This window comes from Papio anubis, chromosome 16 (assembly GCF_008728515.1).
Source record: "Papio anubis isolate 15944 chromosome 16, Panubis1.0, whole genome shotgun sequence".
NCBI lineage: Eukaryota > Metazoa > Chordata > Mammalia > Primates > Cercopithecidae > Papio > Papio anubis.
The window spans coordinates 55,927,007-55,946,359 of NC_044991.1; the positions used below are offsets into that span (position 1 = coordinate 55,927,007).

Genomic DNA, 19,353 nt, shown 5'->3' on the forward strand with positions numbered 1-19,353 from the left:
TGTTGAATGAGTGAGTGAATGAACATCCTGGTAAAGTTGGATGAGAAACAAATGAATCAATTTGTCTATTAAATATTCTGAAGTGGTTGCTGGACCTGGTGAGGACAGCCTTTGAGAACAGATTGTTAAATCTTCAGGAACTTGGGCAACCAGTTGTTAAACTGTTAGTAGCTTTGAGTTGGCCATGTGGGAGTATTTAGACCTTGGAAATCAGCAAATACTATGACCAGGGCTCCTCCTCCTGTCCCACACCTCAGAGAGCTAGTTTATCAGTCACCACTAGATAAACCCAATCATGTGGGGGAAGAATGAAATCCATCTTAGGGCAGATGGAAGAAGGTGTTGTGGAGCTGTGTGTCTGGCTGCAATTGCTACAGTCACCACTGCTCCTACAAAATACCTACCCCACTGTTCCTGCCGCCTCCAAGGTACAAGTGTGGACAGTTGATACATGTGAAGTTGCATTCTAACCTTGAGGCTGGCTTTATTGGGATGTTTCAGTGTCTCCATGCTAGTGAGGCTGCCTGTCCGGCTCCTAACCCCAGGGTCAAGAGCTGGGCTGTATGTCCTCCTAAATGGGATCTTCTCCCTGTTCCCCCTCTTGGCAGGAGATGTCCCTCTCTGCAGGGAAGTCCCCATTGCCCCTCCCCACAAGCAGGCTGATTGATTTACTGCCCCCCTCATCCCAAAGCACGGTCCCCTCTCTTGACTGGATGCTTTTGTTTTCAGAGCTGTGTCTCCTTCATCATTTACTATTAATTCCTTTTTATATATAGCCAGTCTTTGGGTATGTTTGTTGTATAGCTTTTTAGTAGTTGCTCTAGGTGTTATACTTATTTATTATATTATATATAGTCTACTTAGCTTTCAAAGTCTACTGGCGCTGATATTTTACTAGTTAGAGTGAAGTGTAGAAACCTTGCTTCTCCTTATATCCTTTTACCCTCCTCATTGATAATGTAATTGTCTTAAACATTTCTTCTACATTTATTGAGAACTACTTTACGTGGTGTTATAATTTTTGCTTCAACTGTCAAATATATTTTTAAAAACTCAAGGGGACATTTTCCAATATTTTTTTCTACCAGGTTCTTTCTTCCTTCCTGATGTTCCAAAATTCCCCCTTTTTTGTAAAAAAAAAAAAAATCATATTCTTTCTGTTCAGAGAACTTCTTGTTGCCATTCTTATAGGGTAAGTCTGGTGACAAATTCTCTTAGTTTTCCTTCATCTGAGAATGTCTTGATTTCTCCTTTATTCTTAAAAGATATTTTCACTGTAAATATAGAATTCTGGGCTGAGAATTCTTTTCATTTAGCACTTGAAAATTGTTATGTCACTTTGTTCTGTCCTCCATGGTTTCTGATAAGAAATTTATTGTCATTATAATCGTGTTTTTTTCCCTGTAGGCAATATTTTGTTTCTGTCTGACTGCCTACAAGTTTTTAGAAGTTTGACTATGATGTGTCTTGGAATGAATTTCTTTGCTTTGGGTTTATCCTGTTTGGGATTTGTTTTGCTTCTTCAATCTGTAAGTTTTGCCAAATCTGAGACATTTTAGCCATAATTTCCTTGAATACTTTTTCAGTCTCACTCTTTTTTTCCCTCTTTTTCTGGAATTCCAACGATACTAACGTTAGGTCTTTTATTATAGTCCCACACATCCTTGAAGTTCTGTGCATTTTTTTTTCCAGGCTATTTTCTCTTTATTGTTTAGACTGAGTAATTTCTCTTGTTCTATCTCCAAGTTCACTGAGTTTTTACTCTGTTCTCTTCATTCTGTTGTTGAGCCCACTCATTGAGTTTTAAACATTTCAGTTATTGTATTTTTTTACTTCTAAAATTTCCAGTTGTTCCTCTTTATAATTTCTTTTTTTTTTTCTGAAACTTTCTGTTTTGTTCATTTGTTTCATGTGTTCACAATTGCTCGTTGAAGCATTTTTATGATGGTTGCTTTAAGACCTTTGTCGGGCAAAGTGTGGTGGCTCACGTCTGTGATCCCAGTGTCTTGGGAGGCTGAGGTGGGAGGATTGCTTGAGCCCAAGAGTTCAAGACCAGCCTAAGCAATACAGTGAGACCCTGTCTCTACAAAAATAAAAAATAAAAATAAATAAAATAAAACCTTTGTCAGACAATTCTAACATCTCTGTCATCTTGGTGTTAACACCTGTTGATCATCTTTTGTCATTTAGTTTGAGGTCTTCCTGGTTCTTGGTATGGCGAGTGATTTTTAATTGAAACCTGGAATTTTGGATATTATAAGACTCTAGATATGATCTAAATCTTAGGTTTTACCCGGCCTCCTCTGACATCGCTATGGTAATTGAAGGTGATGTTGCCTGGTTACTTCCAGGTGGGAGTGAAAGTCCAGAGTCTTCATTTGGCCTCCTTTGACACCTCAGGCTGAGGAGAAGCTCCTTGTCACTGCTAAGCAGGGATGGGGTTCAGGCTTCTCACCAGGCCTCCACTCAAGCCTGGTTACTTCCAGGCGGTGGTGAGAGTCCAGACTCCCCACATGGTCCTCACCGAAACCATGGGGAAAGGGAGGCACCATTACTACCTGCTGGGGATGAAGGTCCCTGCTTCCCACTCAGCCTCCTCTGACACACCCTGGTTAGGGGTATTGGGGCACTGTGCTTTGGCCTGGCAAAAGTGGGTATCCAGGCTTCCCCACTTGCCTTTGCTGCCAGGGTTGGGAATGGGGGCCATTGTTTTGTCTGTGGTATTTGGCTGGAGAACAGTTATTGTCCAAAAGTTTTCTGTCTTGCCAGTCTGTTTCTTTCTCAGCCCTTTGGCTAGAAATAGCAGGTTTTTCTTGGGGCATTTTTTTGGCTGCATCCATTGGGGTTTTTGGGTTGCCAGCTTTTCCAATAGCAGTCTGGGATTTAAAGGTGAAAAAGAAAATCCAAGGAACTCCGTGCCCTGGTCATCCCTTTGGTCCTGAGGTTCTTAGCCAGTTTGCCTTCTTCTTTCTACCTTTTCAAATCTTCTTATATTTGCTTTAAATGTAACATTCAGGGTTTTCGTCATACTTAGTGGGAAGAATAGGGAAAAGCGTCTCTACTCCATCTACCTAGAAACGGAAGTCCTCTAATCACTCTGAAGAAAGCAAGCAGTTTGGGTAGTTTTCTTAGACATTAGGCTTCGGACAAAGCTGAGAGACAGACCTGATTAATTCTATGATTAAAGCAAATATCCCCGATTCATGGGCACTAGAAGCTGTTATGCCAACTTCACATCCTACTGTGTATCATTATTGATGATGTCCACATGCTTCTCTGATTCATCTTTGTTCCCCAACCTCATCTCTCAGGGCTCAGCATAGTGTCAGGCATAAAAGATGTTCAAGCTTTAATAATAACAGTAATTGCTATTTATTAATTGCATATTATGTGCTGGGCATTTAATAAAAATATTTTGAAATTGTTTGAACAACCCTGTGAGGTAGATGTTATTATTCCCATTTTACAAGTGAGAATTACTAGGCTCAGAGAGGTTAAGGGAAGGAAGTGAGCCTGAGAGGGATTAAGTAGTCAACCAAAGTCTCCAGATGTGGCAGAGGTGTGAATTCAGGTTTGCCCCACTCACTGCTGTTGCTTTTTATGTCTAGCCAGCCTTTTGTTTTCATATTTTTTTGGAGACAGAGTCTCACTTTGTCACCCAGGCTGGAGTGCAATGGCATGATCTCGGCTCACTGCAACCTCCACTTCCTAGTTCAAGAAATTCTCCTGCTTCAGCCACCCAAGCAGCTGGGAGTTCAGGCGTGCACCACCACACCTGGCTAACTTTTGTATTTTTAGTAGAGATGAGGTACCACCATGTTGGCCAGGCTGGTCTTGAACTCTTGACCTCAAGTGATCTGCCACGTCAGCCTCCCAAAGGGCTGGGATTACAGGTGTGAGCCACCACACCAGCACTGGCAAGCCTTTTTAGATAGTTTACAGTAACCATGCTCAGGTCAGCCAGTGCCTGACTGGGCCAGAGACTGGGGCCCCCACACTACTATTTCTAAAAGGGAGGAGATAGTATGGGGATGCTGTCTGCAGCTGAAGACTTTATTTTCAGAAGAAGAAATCATACTGGTAGCAAAGGGGGTGCATTGTCGAATGTCTGGTAATTCTGGAGAGACGACTGCAAATTAAGAGCGCAGGCTCTGTAATCCCAGCACTTTGGGAGGCCAAGGTGGGAGTATCACTTGAGCCTGGGAGTTCGAGACCAGTCCTGGCAACATAGCAAGACCTGTCTCTAAAAAAAAAAAACCCCAAACAAACAAACAGAAAAACAAACGGTGCAAACTCTGGAGTCAGAATTCCTGAGTCCAAATCCTGGCTGGGCCACTTAACTTGCTGTGTGGTCTTGGGCAAATTACTCAATTGCTCTGTGCCTCAGTCTTCTCATCAGTAAAATGGTAACAATAATAGTAGTACCTATATCATAGGGTGATTGTGAAGATTAAATGAATTGTTATACATACCACACTCAGAACAGTGCCTGGCACAACGGGCATGCCCAGCAAAGACTGGCTATATATAAAAAGGAATTAATAGTAAATGATGAAGGAGACACAGCTCTGAAAACAAGAGCATCCAGTCAAGAGAGGGGACAGTGCCTTGGGATGAGGGAGGCAGTAAATCAATCAGCTGCTTGTGGGGAGGGGCAATGGGGACTTCCCTGCAGAGAGGGCACTTGGCCCGAGTCTTACAAGGCGTGCAAGAATTAGCAAGGAAGGTGGCAGAAGGCACGGATCTTCTAGGCAGAGGCACTAGCTTGGGTGGAGACCCAGAAGCTGAAGAGCCTTAGACCTGCGTCCAGGATAAGGAGCCTTGGGGAAGGGAAGATGCTAGGAAGAGACAGGAGGGAGGCCCAGGGGGAGGAGACCACTCTTTGCTGGGAGACCCGCTCCAGTGAGAGAGGCCTTGGCCTCCTCGGCTTCTCAGGCCTCAGCTTCTGCCCATCCCGCCAGCCCCAGGAACTCTGCCCCTCAGAGGCAGGGAGGAGATGTCAGATTTCTCCTCTGGCAGCTGAGGGAGCCCTCAGGAATTGTCACAGTCTCTGAGACTTACAGCCAGCTGGAGATCTCATTTCCCTAAGCATCAAGGCTACACTTTTTCCACTGTTAATAAAAGATGTGTTCTGGTGACACTTGAGTGGGAGTGAGATTCTGTTAGAGTGACAGGTGGCCATTCTACCCCGCTGGCAGAAGGAGCCCAGCTTGGAGGGAGCAGGGAGAAAGGATTCAAAAAGCAGAGGCTGAGGGCCAGGCACGGTGGCTCACACCTGTAATCCCAGCACTCCGGGAGGCCGAGGCGGGCGGATCACGAGGTCAGGAGATTGAGACCATCCTGGGTAATACGGTGAAACCCTGTCTCTACTAAAAATACAAAAAATTAGCTGGACGTGGTGGCAGGCGCCTGTAGTCCCAGCTACTTGGGAGGCTGAGGCAGGAGAATCACTTGAACCTGGGAGGCGGAGGTTGCAGTGAGCTGAGATCGCGCCACTGCACTCCAGCCTGGGCGACAGAGCGAGACTCCATCTTAAAAAAAAAAAAAAAGGAGGAGGCTGAGAAGGAAGACAGCCCGGAGCTGAGCCTAGCTTCCACACTGTCGCTACCCACCACGTGGGACTATTTAAATTTGTTAAATTAATTTGTTATTTTATTATTTAATTGACAAGCGGGCCAGGTGTGGTGGCCCATGCCTGTAATCACAATACTTGAGGAAGCTGAGGTTGGAGGATCACTTGAGTCCAGGAGTTCGAGATCAGCCCGGGCAACATAGCGAGACCCTGTCTCCACAGAAAATTTAAAAATTAGCCAGGTATGATGGCATATGCCCATAGTCCCAGCTACTGGAGAGGTTGTGGCAGGAGGATCACTTGAGCCCAGAAATTCAAGGCCACAGTGAGCTAACATGGTGGACTGGACTCCAGCGTGTATATTTATGGTGTTCATGATATTTTGATATATGTATACATTATGAATTGCTAAATCAAGCTAATTAACATATGCATTGCCTCCCATACTTATTTCTTGTATGTGGTGAGAACACTTATAATCTATTCTTAGTAATTTTCAGGTATCCAATACATTGTTATTATAGTCACTATGCTATACATAAATTTAAGTTTAAATAAAAGCTAAAACAAAAAAATCAGTTTTTCAGTTACACTAATCTGTTCTAAGCACTCAGTAACCACATGTGGTAGAGGCTATGTGTTACACAGTGCAGATTTAGACTGATTTCCATCATTGCAGAAAGCTCTGGCGCTCAGCAGCACTGGCCTAAAGCATAGGCCTGGAGGCATTACCAGAAGGTGTTTTTTCTTGCAGCCTTATAGGAGGTGACGTAATAATTTGCGTGGGGTAAGCTTTGTTTTCCTTGTCAAGGTCTGCCCAGTATTGGTGTAGCTAGATCTTTACTGTGCCTCTTGGGATAAATAGTGCCAAAATGTGGCTGTCAAAGTGCTCTGCTTAATAAAGGGTGAGGAGTTTGACTTGAGGAATGAGGAAGCTCAGGTATGAGAGGAGCCAGAGAGCATGAGCTTCCTACAGAGGAAACGGGGGGGAGTGTCACCCCCAATGCTGTGGCAAAAAAACAGAGGGACCTTGGGGAAAATGGTCATGTTGGATAGGAACTTTTTAGCAGAAACTCAAAAAGTATGTAATATGACTGCTGCTGCTATTTCTTTTTTTTTCTTTTTTTTTTTTGAGACAGAGTCTCCCTCTGTTGCCCAGGTTGGAGTTCAGTGGCATGATATCAGCTCACTACAACCTCTGTCTCCTGGGTTCAAGCGATTCTCCTGCCTCAGCCTCCCGAGTAGCTGGGACTACAGGTGCCTGCCACCACGCGCAGCTAATTTTTGTCTTTTTAGTAGAGATGGGGTTTCACCATGTTGGCCAGGCTGGTCTCAAACTCCTGACCTCAAGTGATCCACCCGCCTTGGCCTCCCAAGTGCTGGGATTACAGGTGTGAGCCACTGCACCCAGCCTACTGTTATTTCAAAACTGCAGCAAAGACCCCAGAATCATCAAATGCTCTGTGCATCAGCCTTTTACATGGAAACCAAAGAAGTGGCTGAGTAGAAAACAGGAGTCGAGTGGCATGGGCAGGAGGCCTGCTGCCATTCGCAGAGTAATATTCATGCTGCATGAGGGCCAGCTTGACCTTGTGCCAGGCAATGGGGATGTGACAGTGGCTCAGACAGACTCTCTCCCACTCACTGTGCAAATCACACGAGTGACAGTGTGTACACATGGAGAGATGCTGGGTGCTCCAGGAACATGAGAGAGAGCTGCTTTTGAGGAGGAGGGGGTCTAGAAAGCTTCTGGAGGAAGGCATGTCTGTGTTGGGCTGTGAGGGAGGCACAGAAGCCACAAGATGAGGGCGGCATGGGACAAAAGGGGCAGCCAGGCAGAGGAAGGCATGGGCACAGGTCGGGAGTCCTCTAAGTCTTCCGTGGCTCCCCCTCCAGGGCCTGTGGTGCTGGCGAACAGCAGGGCTGCCTTGACTGTCATGGGGCTCCCTGAGTGCTGTGCTCCTTGCTGGAGCATCCCCCTTCACATCAAGCCCCTTTGGGGAAATGTGGAGGGAGGGACTCCCATTCCCATCAGAAGGAGCTGTGGAATCGGGTGGCCCTGGTTGGCCTGCAGCCTGCTCACCTGAGCTCTGTCAGCTTCTTTGCCATGGGCCAGGGCTTGCTCCGCATGGTGGCAATAAGCTTCTTTTTTTCTTCCACCTGCTCCAAGATCCGGGCCAGTTCCTCCTCAGACAGGGACTCCCCACCAGAGGCGCTGGAGGCCAAGGAGGATGATCTGGAGGCAGAGCCAGGGCAGAGGCAGAGGGGAGATGGAAAGGAGGTGGTGTCCTCAGGTGCTGTGGAGTGAGGAGGCGCCCACAGGCAAGATGGCACTCCTGCCCCCTGCTCAGAAGCCATCGGTGACTCCCATGGCCTGGCAGCAGAGGCCAAAATTCTATCCTGTAGCCCAGGGCCCCAGAGGGCTGCGTCCCCGTCCCCATCCACGTGCAGCTCAGTGTGCCCCAACAGAAATAGGACACAAGCCACTTGCTGTAACGTAAATTTTTCTAGTAGGCACCTTGAAGTGGTAAAAAGCAATGGATTAAAGCAATTTTAATAATATAGTTTATTTTATCAAATATATTAAAAACTGGAATTTAACCTGTAATCAATAGAAAATTATGAGAGATATTTCAGTCATTTAAAAAATACTGTCTTCAAAGGTCAGTATTCATTTTGTACTCACACTGCAAGGCTATTCAGATGTGAAACTTTCATCAGATATATTTAATCTGTATATTTCATAAGCTGATAGGTGAAAAAAGTAGATTTGCCCAAATTGTTTTAGACATACTTAAAAGATTCCCAATAACTGAATCAAGTAGCAAAATATTATTTTCCTTCGATATTTGTATCTGCATTGACAACAGTAGTTTTTCTTTTTGTAGAAGAACTGTTTTGGCTTCAAAGTCAAATCAAATCAGTTTCAAAACTACATCTGCCCAAATTAAGTAAATTCACCAACGCTCATGTCAACTCAGTGGTATTAACATTGAGTTACAATTAAATGAGAAATGCGGTTCCTCAGGCACACAGGCCACATTTCAAGTGCTCGGCAACCACATGTGGCTAGTGGCTGTCATATTGGACAGCAGGGCTGTGGAGAATTTCCAGCTGGGGACCTCCCCATCTCCCAGATAATACTATGTGCTCAATTGTCCCAAAATCCAAGTGTCTGTGTGTGCTCCTTACAGCCTCCAGCCTATTCTGACTCCTTTAGTGATAAAAATAGTGACTCTCAGCCGAGCGAGACAGCGCCCAATCGGGTAGGTAAAGGAAAGGACTAAGGAAGGGTTATGGCTGGGCAGCCTGAGTGTTTCATAAATGGCAGTATCAGGGTGTGGGCTTGGGTTACTGCAGGTTTTAGAGACAGGTTTGCAGCAGTCTCGGGGTGTTTTATCTTCTGATTAACTCCTGGGGAGCAAAGCAGAAGTTTGGGATGCCCTTAAAGGTTGAAAAGCCTAGAACACCGAGTTTTTTTTTTTTTTTTTTGCCGTACTTCACGCACGCCCAATCAATGATAGCTGCCTTTGAGTCTCTGCATAGGGTATTCCCACCGTTTGGGGGGTTGGGCATTCAGTCATTGCTATTCACATTCCACCTGTTCTTCAAAGCCTCACTGAGATGTTCACCTTCTCCATGGAGGAACCCTGATGGCCCAGCACCCCAGGAATTCAGCGCTCCGTCAAGTCCCGTCTTGCATACATATTGCTTTCTGCCTTGTCTTAGGATTACCAGTGCCTATGTCTTATCTCCTGTGCCACACTGTCAGTATCTAGGCAACAGGAACTGAACGTTTTCATCTCTCTAATGCCCTGGCATGGCCCTCAGCTGAAAATGACGAATGAGTCTGTGGCCCATTGGGATGGTACAGGCTCCCTCTAAAGTTCAGGACACCCAGGGCCCGTCAACGGGGCATTCACGTTACTTTTAAATGGCCAAGGGCACTATGCACCCTTTACCTCTTTAGTTCATGTCTGGGAGCAGCCAGACAGTAGACAAAGGCTCTGACCGAGCCAGGATGGTTGGCATGGCGACAGAAAAAAATCAGTGGCCTTGTTTAAGAGCCTCTCTGTAAAGGTGGAGAGGAAGGTGGAGCACCCAACTGAGGCTGTGGGCAAAGAGGATTTGCTACAAACCACCGGGAAAGAACGTCAACTCTTCACCATAATCCTAATATTCCCAACTCTTGCAAAAGCCTTCCTACTCCTATCACAAGGAATTCTTAAAACAATCTGAGCAACGAATAAGGCATCTATTATCCTCAGTGATTGAAAAAGCGAGGCAAAGAGAGAGACAGCTACTAAAATTGATAGCAAAAACATGAACCCCAAATCTTCACTTTCTGATGCCATAAGCTGGCCCTGTCCACTAACCCACACGTGCTAGTTGGTGCTAATGGCAATGGAACAAAGGAGGCAAAACAAATAAAACCTCCAAGCTCCAGAATTTCAGAGCTGGTAGCATCCTTGAAGGTCTCCTAGACAGTGCCACGTTTCCGGAATAGGAAGCTGGCCCAGATCCGGAATCCGGAAAGAGGTGTGCTTAAGCCCTCGGATGGTTCCTGAATCCAATTTTGTTCATGTCTCTCAGCTCCTCCTCTTCAAGAGCTGGGGTGAGTCACCAGCTGAAATTCAGGGGACGCGGGGTCTTGTCCCACCCTGCTGCCCTGTCACCTCACCACCCGCGCCCCACTTCACCAGTGTGCCATGAGACACTGGAGTGGAGAGCCCGTGGGCACTCCTCGTGCGAGGACCTGCGACCTTCATCCCGGTTCTGGGATAAAGAACCCACCGCAGAGCGGGGCAGTGGTAAGGGCTGGGAGACGCGGAAGCCAGAGCGAGGGCACGGGCTGCCTCTCACCAGGGAGGAGGACATCAGCCCCTCATGGGGGAAGGAGAAGGGCCGCGAAGGAGCGGGAGCGCGCGGAGCGAGCGCGCAGAATCGGAGCCACAACACACCTGGGTTTCTTCTGCCGCTTCGACTTCTCCTTCCTCGGAATCTCCTTTTCCTTCTTTGGGGCTGCTGTCTGCTCCTTGAAGGAAGCCCTCTCGTCCCGCTTTCTCCTCCCCTGGCAGGTCCTCTCTGCCTTGCTCCGCTCCTGTTCCCCCAGCTCTTCTCCGTGTCTCCTGCGCCCTGTTTGCTTCCTCCGGGGAGACCCCGGGCTTGGGCTGCCCCCAGCACGCTCCTTCTGGCTTCGCTGAGCTCCGCGCCTGCAGGGAGTCCCCTCGGCTTTGAGAGCCCGCTTGCTCGAGGATCTCCTTCCCAGCCTGTCACCTGCAGGGGCAGGAAATGGACAGTTCTGGTTCCAACGGCCTCAGGCCCAGGAAAATGTCCCTGGCCGTGAGAAATCAAACGTCCAAGATGATTATGAGAGCTTGTGAGCTCTGCGGGGCTCAGAACAGGACACCCCAAAATATGGCAACTTGGTATATTGAGTATTTTAAGCCGAAGGAAACTAAGAAAACTGCAGAAGCAGGAAGGTCACTCTCTGGACTTCTCCCTCCCTTCTCCCTTGAACACCTCCTGTGACAGGTGTCCTGCCGTATACCCAAGGAAAGGAAAGTCACACAGAGAGGCCAAGAGGAATCTGAACAAACAGACCTTGCTACTTCCCCCTGGTTGATAACCGTGACATCATACCCTTTTGTCCTGCAATCATACTTCTGCACAAATGTCCATAAAAATACAGTTTTTCCCGTATATTTGGGTCTTCATTTCTGAAGGCTCGTGTGTCCCCTAATACTTACATTAAATAACACTGGATGCTTTTCTCTTGTTAATCTGTCTTTTGTTATTGGGGCCTCAGCCACAAACCTTGCAAAGGCTAGGGAAAGAAATCTCTTCTCCCTCAAGGTCCAAAGGCCACCTATTTTGAAAGCCTCTGGTCTGGGTGAGAATGACTGCCTTGGTTGGGGCACATTTTCATGAGTTTTACCTCCAGGAGCCCTACTGAATTTCACTGTGAGGTCAGGAGTTGGAGACCAGCCTGGCCAACATGGTAAAACCCCATTTCTACTAAAAATACAAAAATTACTGGGCATGGTGGTGCGCGCCTATAATCCCAGATACTTGGGTGAGTGAGGCAAGAATCGCTTGAACCCGGGAGGTGGAGGATGTAGTGAGCCGAGATCATGCCATTGCACTCCAGCTGGGGTGACAGAGCCAGACTCTGTCTTTAAAAAAAAAAAAAAAAAAAAATTGGCTTCGTGCGGTGGTGCATGCCTGTGGGGATTGAAGGAAAATTCCCTGATGCTTCTGGCAGGAAAAACAACAAGTTTGAAATATGCCCAGAGCATTCTGATCTTAACAAAGGTCTGCCCTTAAGGGAAACTGTTTTGCCGAAGTGAGCCTAGCTGACTGGAGTTTGACCGGAGCATAACTGACCTGGGGAAAGAAAAGTACCCACCTCTAGTCCCTTCAGGTTTTCCTGTCTCACCTGAGGTGAGGAAGGAAGCTGAGAAGCATTTGTGAAGGTCACAGCCCAGGGGCACAGGCTCACTAAAAGACTGAGATATAATTATAGAACTATAGAACATTTTTTCTCCCCACTATACCTTACCACCACATCAATAGGACCCCTGTATAATGTCAGGGGTTTATAACAGAAAGAACTGCAAGGCTCAGATTCTATTTAAGAAGGAGTTTTGAGGGAAACCCTAAATGAATAGAGAAAACAGTAGCAAGGGCTTTAGGGGAGATTGAATCATCTGACACCTACAACTATAGCAAACGGTAAACATAGCCTAACTCCTATCCTGTTAAACATAACACTTCACATTAATGGCATATTCACTGAAGTTCCTTTTTTCTAGCACATCACACTCAGTTTCAACAAAAAAAATGACAAGGTATACTAGAAGGCGAAAGACATAATTTGAAGAGACAGAGCAAGCATCAGAACCAGACTCAGCTATGACAGAGATTTGGTGGGAATTTTAAATAACTGATTAGGCCGGGTGCAGTGGCTTATGCCTGCAATCTTCCCACATTGGGAGGCTGAGGCGGGTGGATCATCTGAGGTCAGGAGTTGGAGACCAGCCTGGCCAACATGGTGAAACCCCATCTATACTAAAAATACAAAAATTAGCTGGGCGTGGTGGTGCACGTCTGTAATTCCAGCTACTTGGAAGGCTAAGGAAGGAGAATTGCTTGAACCCGGGAGGTGGAGGTTGCAGTGAGCCGAGATTGCACCACTGCACTCCAGCCTAGGCGACAAGAGCAAGACTCCATCTGAAGAAAACAAAAATAAAAATAACTGATTAATATGTTAACAGATCTCATGGAAAAAATGGACAACATGCAAGAACAGATGAGTAATATAATCAAAGAGATTGAAACTCTAAGAAACAATAAAAAAGAAATGGTAAAAACCAAAAACACTGTAATAGAAGTAAAGAACACCTTTGATGGGCTCATTAGTAGACTGGTCACAGTCAAGGAAAGAGTCAGTGGGCAGAGGATATGTCAATAGAAACTTCCCAGACTGAAAGCAAAAAGAAAAGAAATTTCAGAGATGGAACAAAATATCCCCAAACTGTGGGACAATTTCAAAAGGAGTAACATATGCATAATGGGAATGCCAGAAAGCAAAGAGAGAAAGGAAGAGAATAAATATTTGAATTAATGAGTGCTAAGACTTTTCTAATATTAATGGCGAACACCAAACTACACATCCAGAAAGCCCAGAGAACATCAAGCAGGATAAATGCCAAAAATCTCCACCAAGGCATATCGTATTCACACTGCAGAAAACCAAAGACAAAGATAAAATCTTGAAAAAAGCTGGAGGAAAAAACTCACCTTACCTATTGGTACAAAGATAAGAATTACACTAGATTTCTCTCCAGAAACTGTGCAAGTAAGAGAGTAGAGTGATATATTTAAAGTGTTGAAGGAAAAAGAAAAAAGCACAGAATTCTGTATCCATCAAAATTATCCTTCAAAAGTGAGGAAGATAGACTTTCTCAGACAAACAAAAATGGAGATAATTTGTTGTCAGTAGACCTGCCTTGCAAAAAAAAGTTTTATTTTATTTTCATTTAGAGACAGGGACCTTGTTGCCTAGGCTAGAGTGCAGTGGTGCCATCATAGCTCACTATAACCTTGAACTGCTGTGTTCAAGTGATCCTCCTGCCTCAGCCTCCCAGATAATCAAAAAACAATTTTTTTTTAGAGATGGGGTATCACTGTCTTGCCCAGGCTGATCTCAAACTCCTGGCCTCAAGAGATTCTCCTGCCTTAGCCTACCAAAGTGCTGGGATTACAGGCATGAGCCACCCTGTCCAGCCCCTCAAAATGTTAAAGGAGGTTCTTCAGAGGGAAGGAAAATGACATAGGTAAGAAACTTGGATTTACATAAAGGAAGAGCATTCAAGAAGGAATAAATAAAGAAAAAATAGGTTGGACCTGGTGGTTCACGCCTGTAATCCCAGCACTTTGGGAGGCCAAGGAGGGTGGATCACGAGGAGTTCGAGACCAGCCTGGCCAAGATGGTGAAGCCCCATCTCTACTAAAAATACAAAACTTAGCCAGGCATGATGGCACGTGCCTGTAATCCCAGCTACTGGGGAGGCTGAGGCAGGAGAATCACTTGAACCTAGGAGGTGGAGGTTGTAGTGAGATGAGATCGCACCACTGCACTCCAGCCTGGGTGACACAGCAAAGCTCCATCTCAAAAATAAATAAACAAACAAACAAATAAATAAATAAAATCCTTCTTTTTAAATTCATAACTGACCTAAAAGATAAGGGTTTGTTTAGGATAATAATAGCAACAATATGTTGGATAATCACAGCTCATGGATAAGCTAAATGAATTAAAGCAACGTCAAAGAGACGGGAGGGAGACACTGGGAATAACCTATTATAAAGTACCTGCACTACCCATGAAGAGGTATAGTGTTATTTAAAAGTGGACTTGAATTAGTTAGAAATGCAAATTATAGAACAAACCCTTTTTAAAAAGTAACAAGGAAGCAAAATTAATATGCTAACAAAGGAGAAAAACTGGAATCATATTAAATGCTCAGTCAAAACCGCAAAAGGCAGAAAAAGAGTGGAAGATAAAAATAGGAACAAAGAACAAGGACATCAAAGAGAAGACAGCAACAAATATGGTAAACATTAACCCAACTGTATCAATAATCATTTTACGTGTAAATAATCTCAGTACACCAACTAAAGAAAGATATTGTCTGAGAATTGATCAAAAACCAAGACCCAAGTATATGTTGTCTATAAGAAACCCACTTTAAATATAAACACACTTATAGATTAAAAGTAAAGGGCAGAGAAAGATAACCGTGTTAACCCTGATCAAAAAAAAAAAAAAAAAAAAAAAAGCTAGAGTAATTTCAGACAAAGCAGTTTTCAGAGCAAGTAAAATTATCAGAGGTAAAGAAGGGCAAGACCAGGTGTGGTGGTTCATGCTTGTAATCCCAGCACTTTGGGAAGCAGAGGCAGACAGATCGCTTGAGCCCAGGAGTTTAAGACCAAAAAATAAAAAATAAAAAGAACGAGCATTACAAAAGGGTCAATTCTCCAAGAAGATATACAATACTTAAAGTGTATGCACCTAACAACAGAGTACCAAAATACATGTGGCAAAAACACAATAGAACTGCAAGGAGAAAGACTGGGCTCAGTGGCTCACGCCTGTAATCCCAGCACTTTGGGAGGCCAAGGTGGCTGAATCACCTGAGGTCAGGTGTTCAAGACCAGCCTGGCCAACATGGCGAAACCCCATCTCTACTGAAAATACAAAAATTAGCTGGGCATCATGGCGCATGCCTGTAATTTCAGCTACTTTGGAGGCTGAGGCAGGAGAATGGCTTAAACCCGGGAGGGCGAGGTTGCAGTGAGGAGAGATGGCACCATTGTACTCCAGCCTGGGTGACAGAGTGAGATTCCATCTCAAAAAACAAAACAAAACAAAACAAACAAACAAACAAAAAAGACTGCAAGGAGAAATAGACCAATTCACTACTCTAGTTGGAGACTTTAATATTCTTCTATCAACCATTGGCAGAGCCAGCAGGCAGAAAATAGTAAGGACATGGTTGAACTGAATACCACTGTTAATCAATTGGATTAAATTAATATGTATAGAACATATCAGCCAACGACAACAGATTCTTCTCAAGCTCATATGGTACATGCACCAAAATAGACCATATCCTGGACCATAAAACACACCTTAACAAATTTAAGAGAAGAGATATCATACAATATACTCTCTCAGATCATAACGGAATTAGACTAGAAATCTATAACAGAAAGATAACTGGAAAATACCAAAATATTTGGAGATAAAACAGCACACTTCTGAATAACACATAGGTCAGAGAAGCCTCAAAAGAATGAAAAAATGTTTTGGACTACATTTAAATGAAAATACAACTGATCAAAATTTATGGGATACAGCAAAAGCAGTGCTTAGAAAGAAACTCGTAGCACTGAATGCATGTATTGGAAAAGAAGAAAGATCTAAAATCAATAAGCCAAGCTTCTACTGTATAAAACTAAAAAAGAGCAAATTATATCCAAAGTAAGCAGAATAAAAGAAATAATAAAAATTAGAGCGGAAATCAATGAAATTGAACACAAGAAAATGACGGAGAGAAGCATGAAATCATAGAGTGATTCTTTGAAAAGACTGATAATATTGATGACCCTCTAGCCAGGCCAACCAAGAACAAAGGTGAGAAAACATACATTATTTATCAATTTATTTTTGATACAGGGTCTTGCTCCGTTGCCCAGGCTGGAGACTTAAATTATTCATATCAGAAATAAAAGAGGGATCATCACCATTTATCTCAAGGACATTAAAAAGATAATAAAGGAGGCTGGGCATGGTAGCTCATGCTGTAATCCCAGCACTTTGGGAGGCCAAGGAGGGTGGATCACCTGAGGTCAGGAGTTCGATACCAGCCTGGCCAACATGGTGAAGCCCTGTCTCCACTAAAAATACAAAAAATTAGCCAGGCGTGGTGGCGGGTGCCTGTAATCCTAGCTACTCGGGAGGCTGAGGCAGGAGAATAATGTGAACCCAGGAGGCGGAGGTTGCAGTGAGCTGACATCATGCCATTGTATTCCAGCCTGGGCAACAAGAGCAAAACTCTGTCTCAAAAAAAAAAAAAAAAAGGATAACAAAGGAGTATTGCGAACAACTTGATGCCTATAAATTTGCTGGCTCAGATGAACTCGACAAATTCCTGGAAAAACACAATCTACCAAAACTCACACAAAGCCAAACAGGTAATCTGAATAGGCCTATATTTATCAAAGAAATTGTCTTGACAATTAGTAGCCTTTTAAGTAGAAAACATCAGGCCTGGATGATTCCACTGGTGATGTTATCAAATGTTTAAAAAAGAAATGGTACAATTTTTTTTTTAACATTTCTTCCAGAAAATAGAAGCAGACGGAACACTCCCTAACTCATTTTACGACACCAGCATTACTCTAGAACAAAAACCAGACAAAAATGTCACACAAAACAGACTTGTATCTCTTATAAACATAGATATAAAAATCCTTAATAAAATAGAAAATTGAATTCAAGAACATATAAAAAGAGTTGTATACCAAGGTCAAGTGGGATTTAGTCCAGGCATGCAAGACTGGCTCAACATTAGAAAATCAATTGATGTAATCCATCATATCAACAGCTAATGAAAAACAATCACAGGATCATATCAATAGATGCAGAGAAAACATTAAAAAAAACGACACTCATTCATGATTTAAAAAATTATCAGCAAACTAGAAGTAGAGGGGATAATTCCTCAACCTGATGAAGAATTGCTACAAAAACCCTACAACTAACATCATACTTAGTGGTGAGAAACTAGATGCTTTTCCCCCAAGACTGGGAACAAGACAAGGATGTCTCCTGTCACCTATTCAGCACTGTGTTGGAAGTCCTAGATAATGCAGTAAGACAATAAAAGGATATTAACAGTAGACTAAATGGGAACAAAGAAATAAAACCGTCTTTGTTCACAGATAGCATAATTGTCTATGTAGAAAATCTCAAAGAATTGACAAAAACAAAACAAAACAAACCACAAGAACCTCCTAGAACCAATAAGCCATTTTGTAACAAGGGTGCAGGATACAAGGTTAATATGCAAAAGTCAATTGCTCCTATATGCCAGCAATGAACAATTGAAATTTAAAATTAAAACCACAACACCATTTATATTAGAACTAAAAAAGTGAAATACTTGGCAGGGCACGGTGGTTCATGCCTGTAATCCCAGCACTTTGGGAGGCCAAGGCAGATGGATCAGTTGAGGTCCGGAGTTCCAGATCAGCCTGGCCAACATGGTGAAACCACGTCTCTACTAAAAATGCAAAAATTAGCTGGGTATGGTGGCACGAGTCTGTATTCCCAGCTACGTCAGAGGCTGAAGTGGGAAGATCCCTTGAACTCATGAGGCAGAGGTTGCAGTGAGCCAAGATTGTTCCACTGCACTCCAGCATGGGTGACAGAACTCTGTCTCAAAAACAAACAAACATACAAAACTTATGTATAAATGTAACAAAATATGCGTAAGAGCTATATGAAGAAGACTGCAAAATTCTGACGAAAGAACTCAAAAACTTAAATAAATGAATGTTCAATGGAACGAACATGGAACATTCATGAATAAGAAGACTCAGCATTATTAAAATGTCAGTTCTTCCCAGCTTTCTCTACAGAGTTAATGCGATATCAGTCAAAATCCCAGGAAATTATTCTGTGGATATTGATAAACTGGTTCTAAAGTGTTTGTTTATTTGTTTAGACACAGGGTCTCATTCTGTTGCTCAGGCTGGAGTGCAATGGCACGAAAATAGCTCACTGGAACCTCGAACTCCTGGTCTCAAGCAATCCTCCCACTTCAGCTTCCCAAATAGCGGGGTCTACAGGTGCACACTAACCATGACCAGCTAATTTTATATATATATATATATATATATATATATATATATATTTTTTTTTTTTTTTTTTTTTTTTTTTGGTAGAGAAACAGTCTCTATATTGCCCGAGTTGTTCTCAATGCCCTGGGATCAAGCAATCCTCCCAGTTTGGCCTCCCAAAGTGCTGGGATTATAGGCGTGAGTTACTGCACCTGGCCCTGATTCTAAAGTTTGTATGGAAAGGCAGAAGACCCAGAATATCCAACACAATCCACATCAAGACTATAAAGCTCTACTTCATACACATCAACACTATTACAGTGATTAAGACAGTGTGATACTGGTGAAAGAGAATTAGATCAATGGGACAGAATAGAGAGCTCAGAAATAGACCCACACAAACACAGCCAACCTTTGACAAAGGAACAAAGAAAATACAATGGAGAAAGGATAGTTTTTTCAACAAATTGTGCTGGAACAACTGGACACCCATAGGCCAAAACCAAAAATCTAGATACAGACCTTATGCCTTTCACAAAAATTAACTCCAAATGGATCATAAACCTAAATGTAAAACACAAAGCTATAAAACCGTAAAAGACAACAAAGGAGAAAATTGAAATGACCTTCGATTTGGCAATGACTTTTAAAATACCACACCATAAATGAAAACAAAAACAAAAACCAAGAATAAAATACAATACCAAAAGCATAATCCATTAAAGACAAAAACTGATGTTTTACTTCATTAAAATTAAAAACTTCCACTCTGCAAAAGACACTGTTAAGAGAATTATTTTAAAAAGCTACAAACTAGGAGAAAATATTTGCAAAACATGTATCTGACAAAGGACTTGTATCCAAAATAC

The 19,353-nt window shown here is 43.5% G+C and overlaps 1 protein-coding gene across 1 annotated transcript in view; it reads right to left on the reverse strand.

Annotated features, from left to right (window-relative positions):
- TMC2 (transmembrane channel like 2) overlaps positions 1–19,353 on the reverse strand; it is a 102,152-nt gene that overhangs the window by 69,721 nt on the left and 13,078 nt on the right. Inside the window, exons 2-3 of the mRNA XM_021921184.2 lie at positions 10,534–10,888; positions 7,656–7,808 (exon numbers count right to left, since the gene is read on the reverse strand). Coding sequence (XP_021776876.2) covers positions 7,656–7,808; positions 10,534–10,888 — 508 coding nt within the window. The remainder of the gene's footprint in view (positions 1–7,655; positions 7,809–10,533; positions 10,889–19,353) is intronic.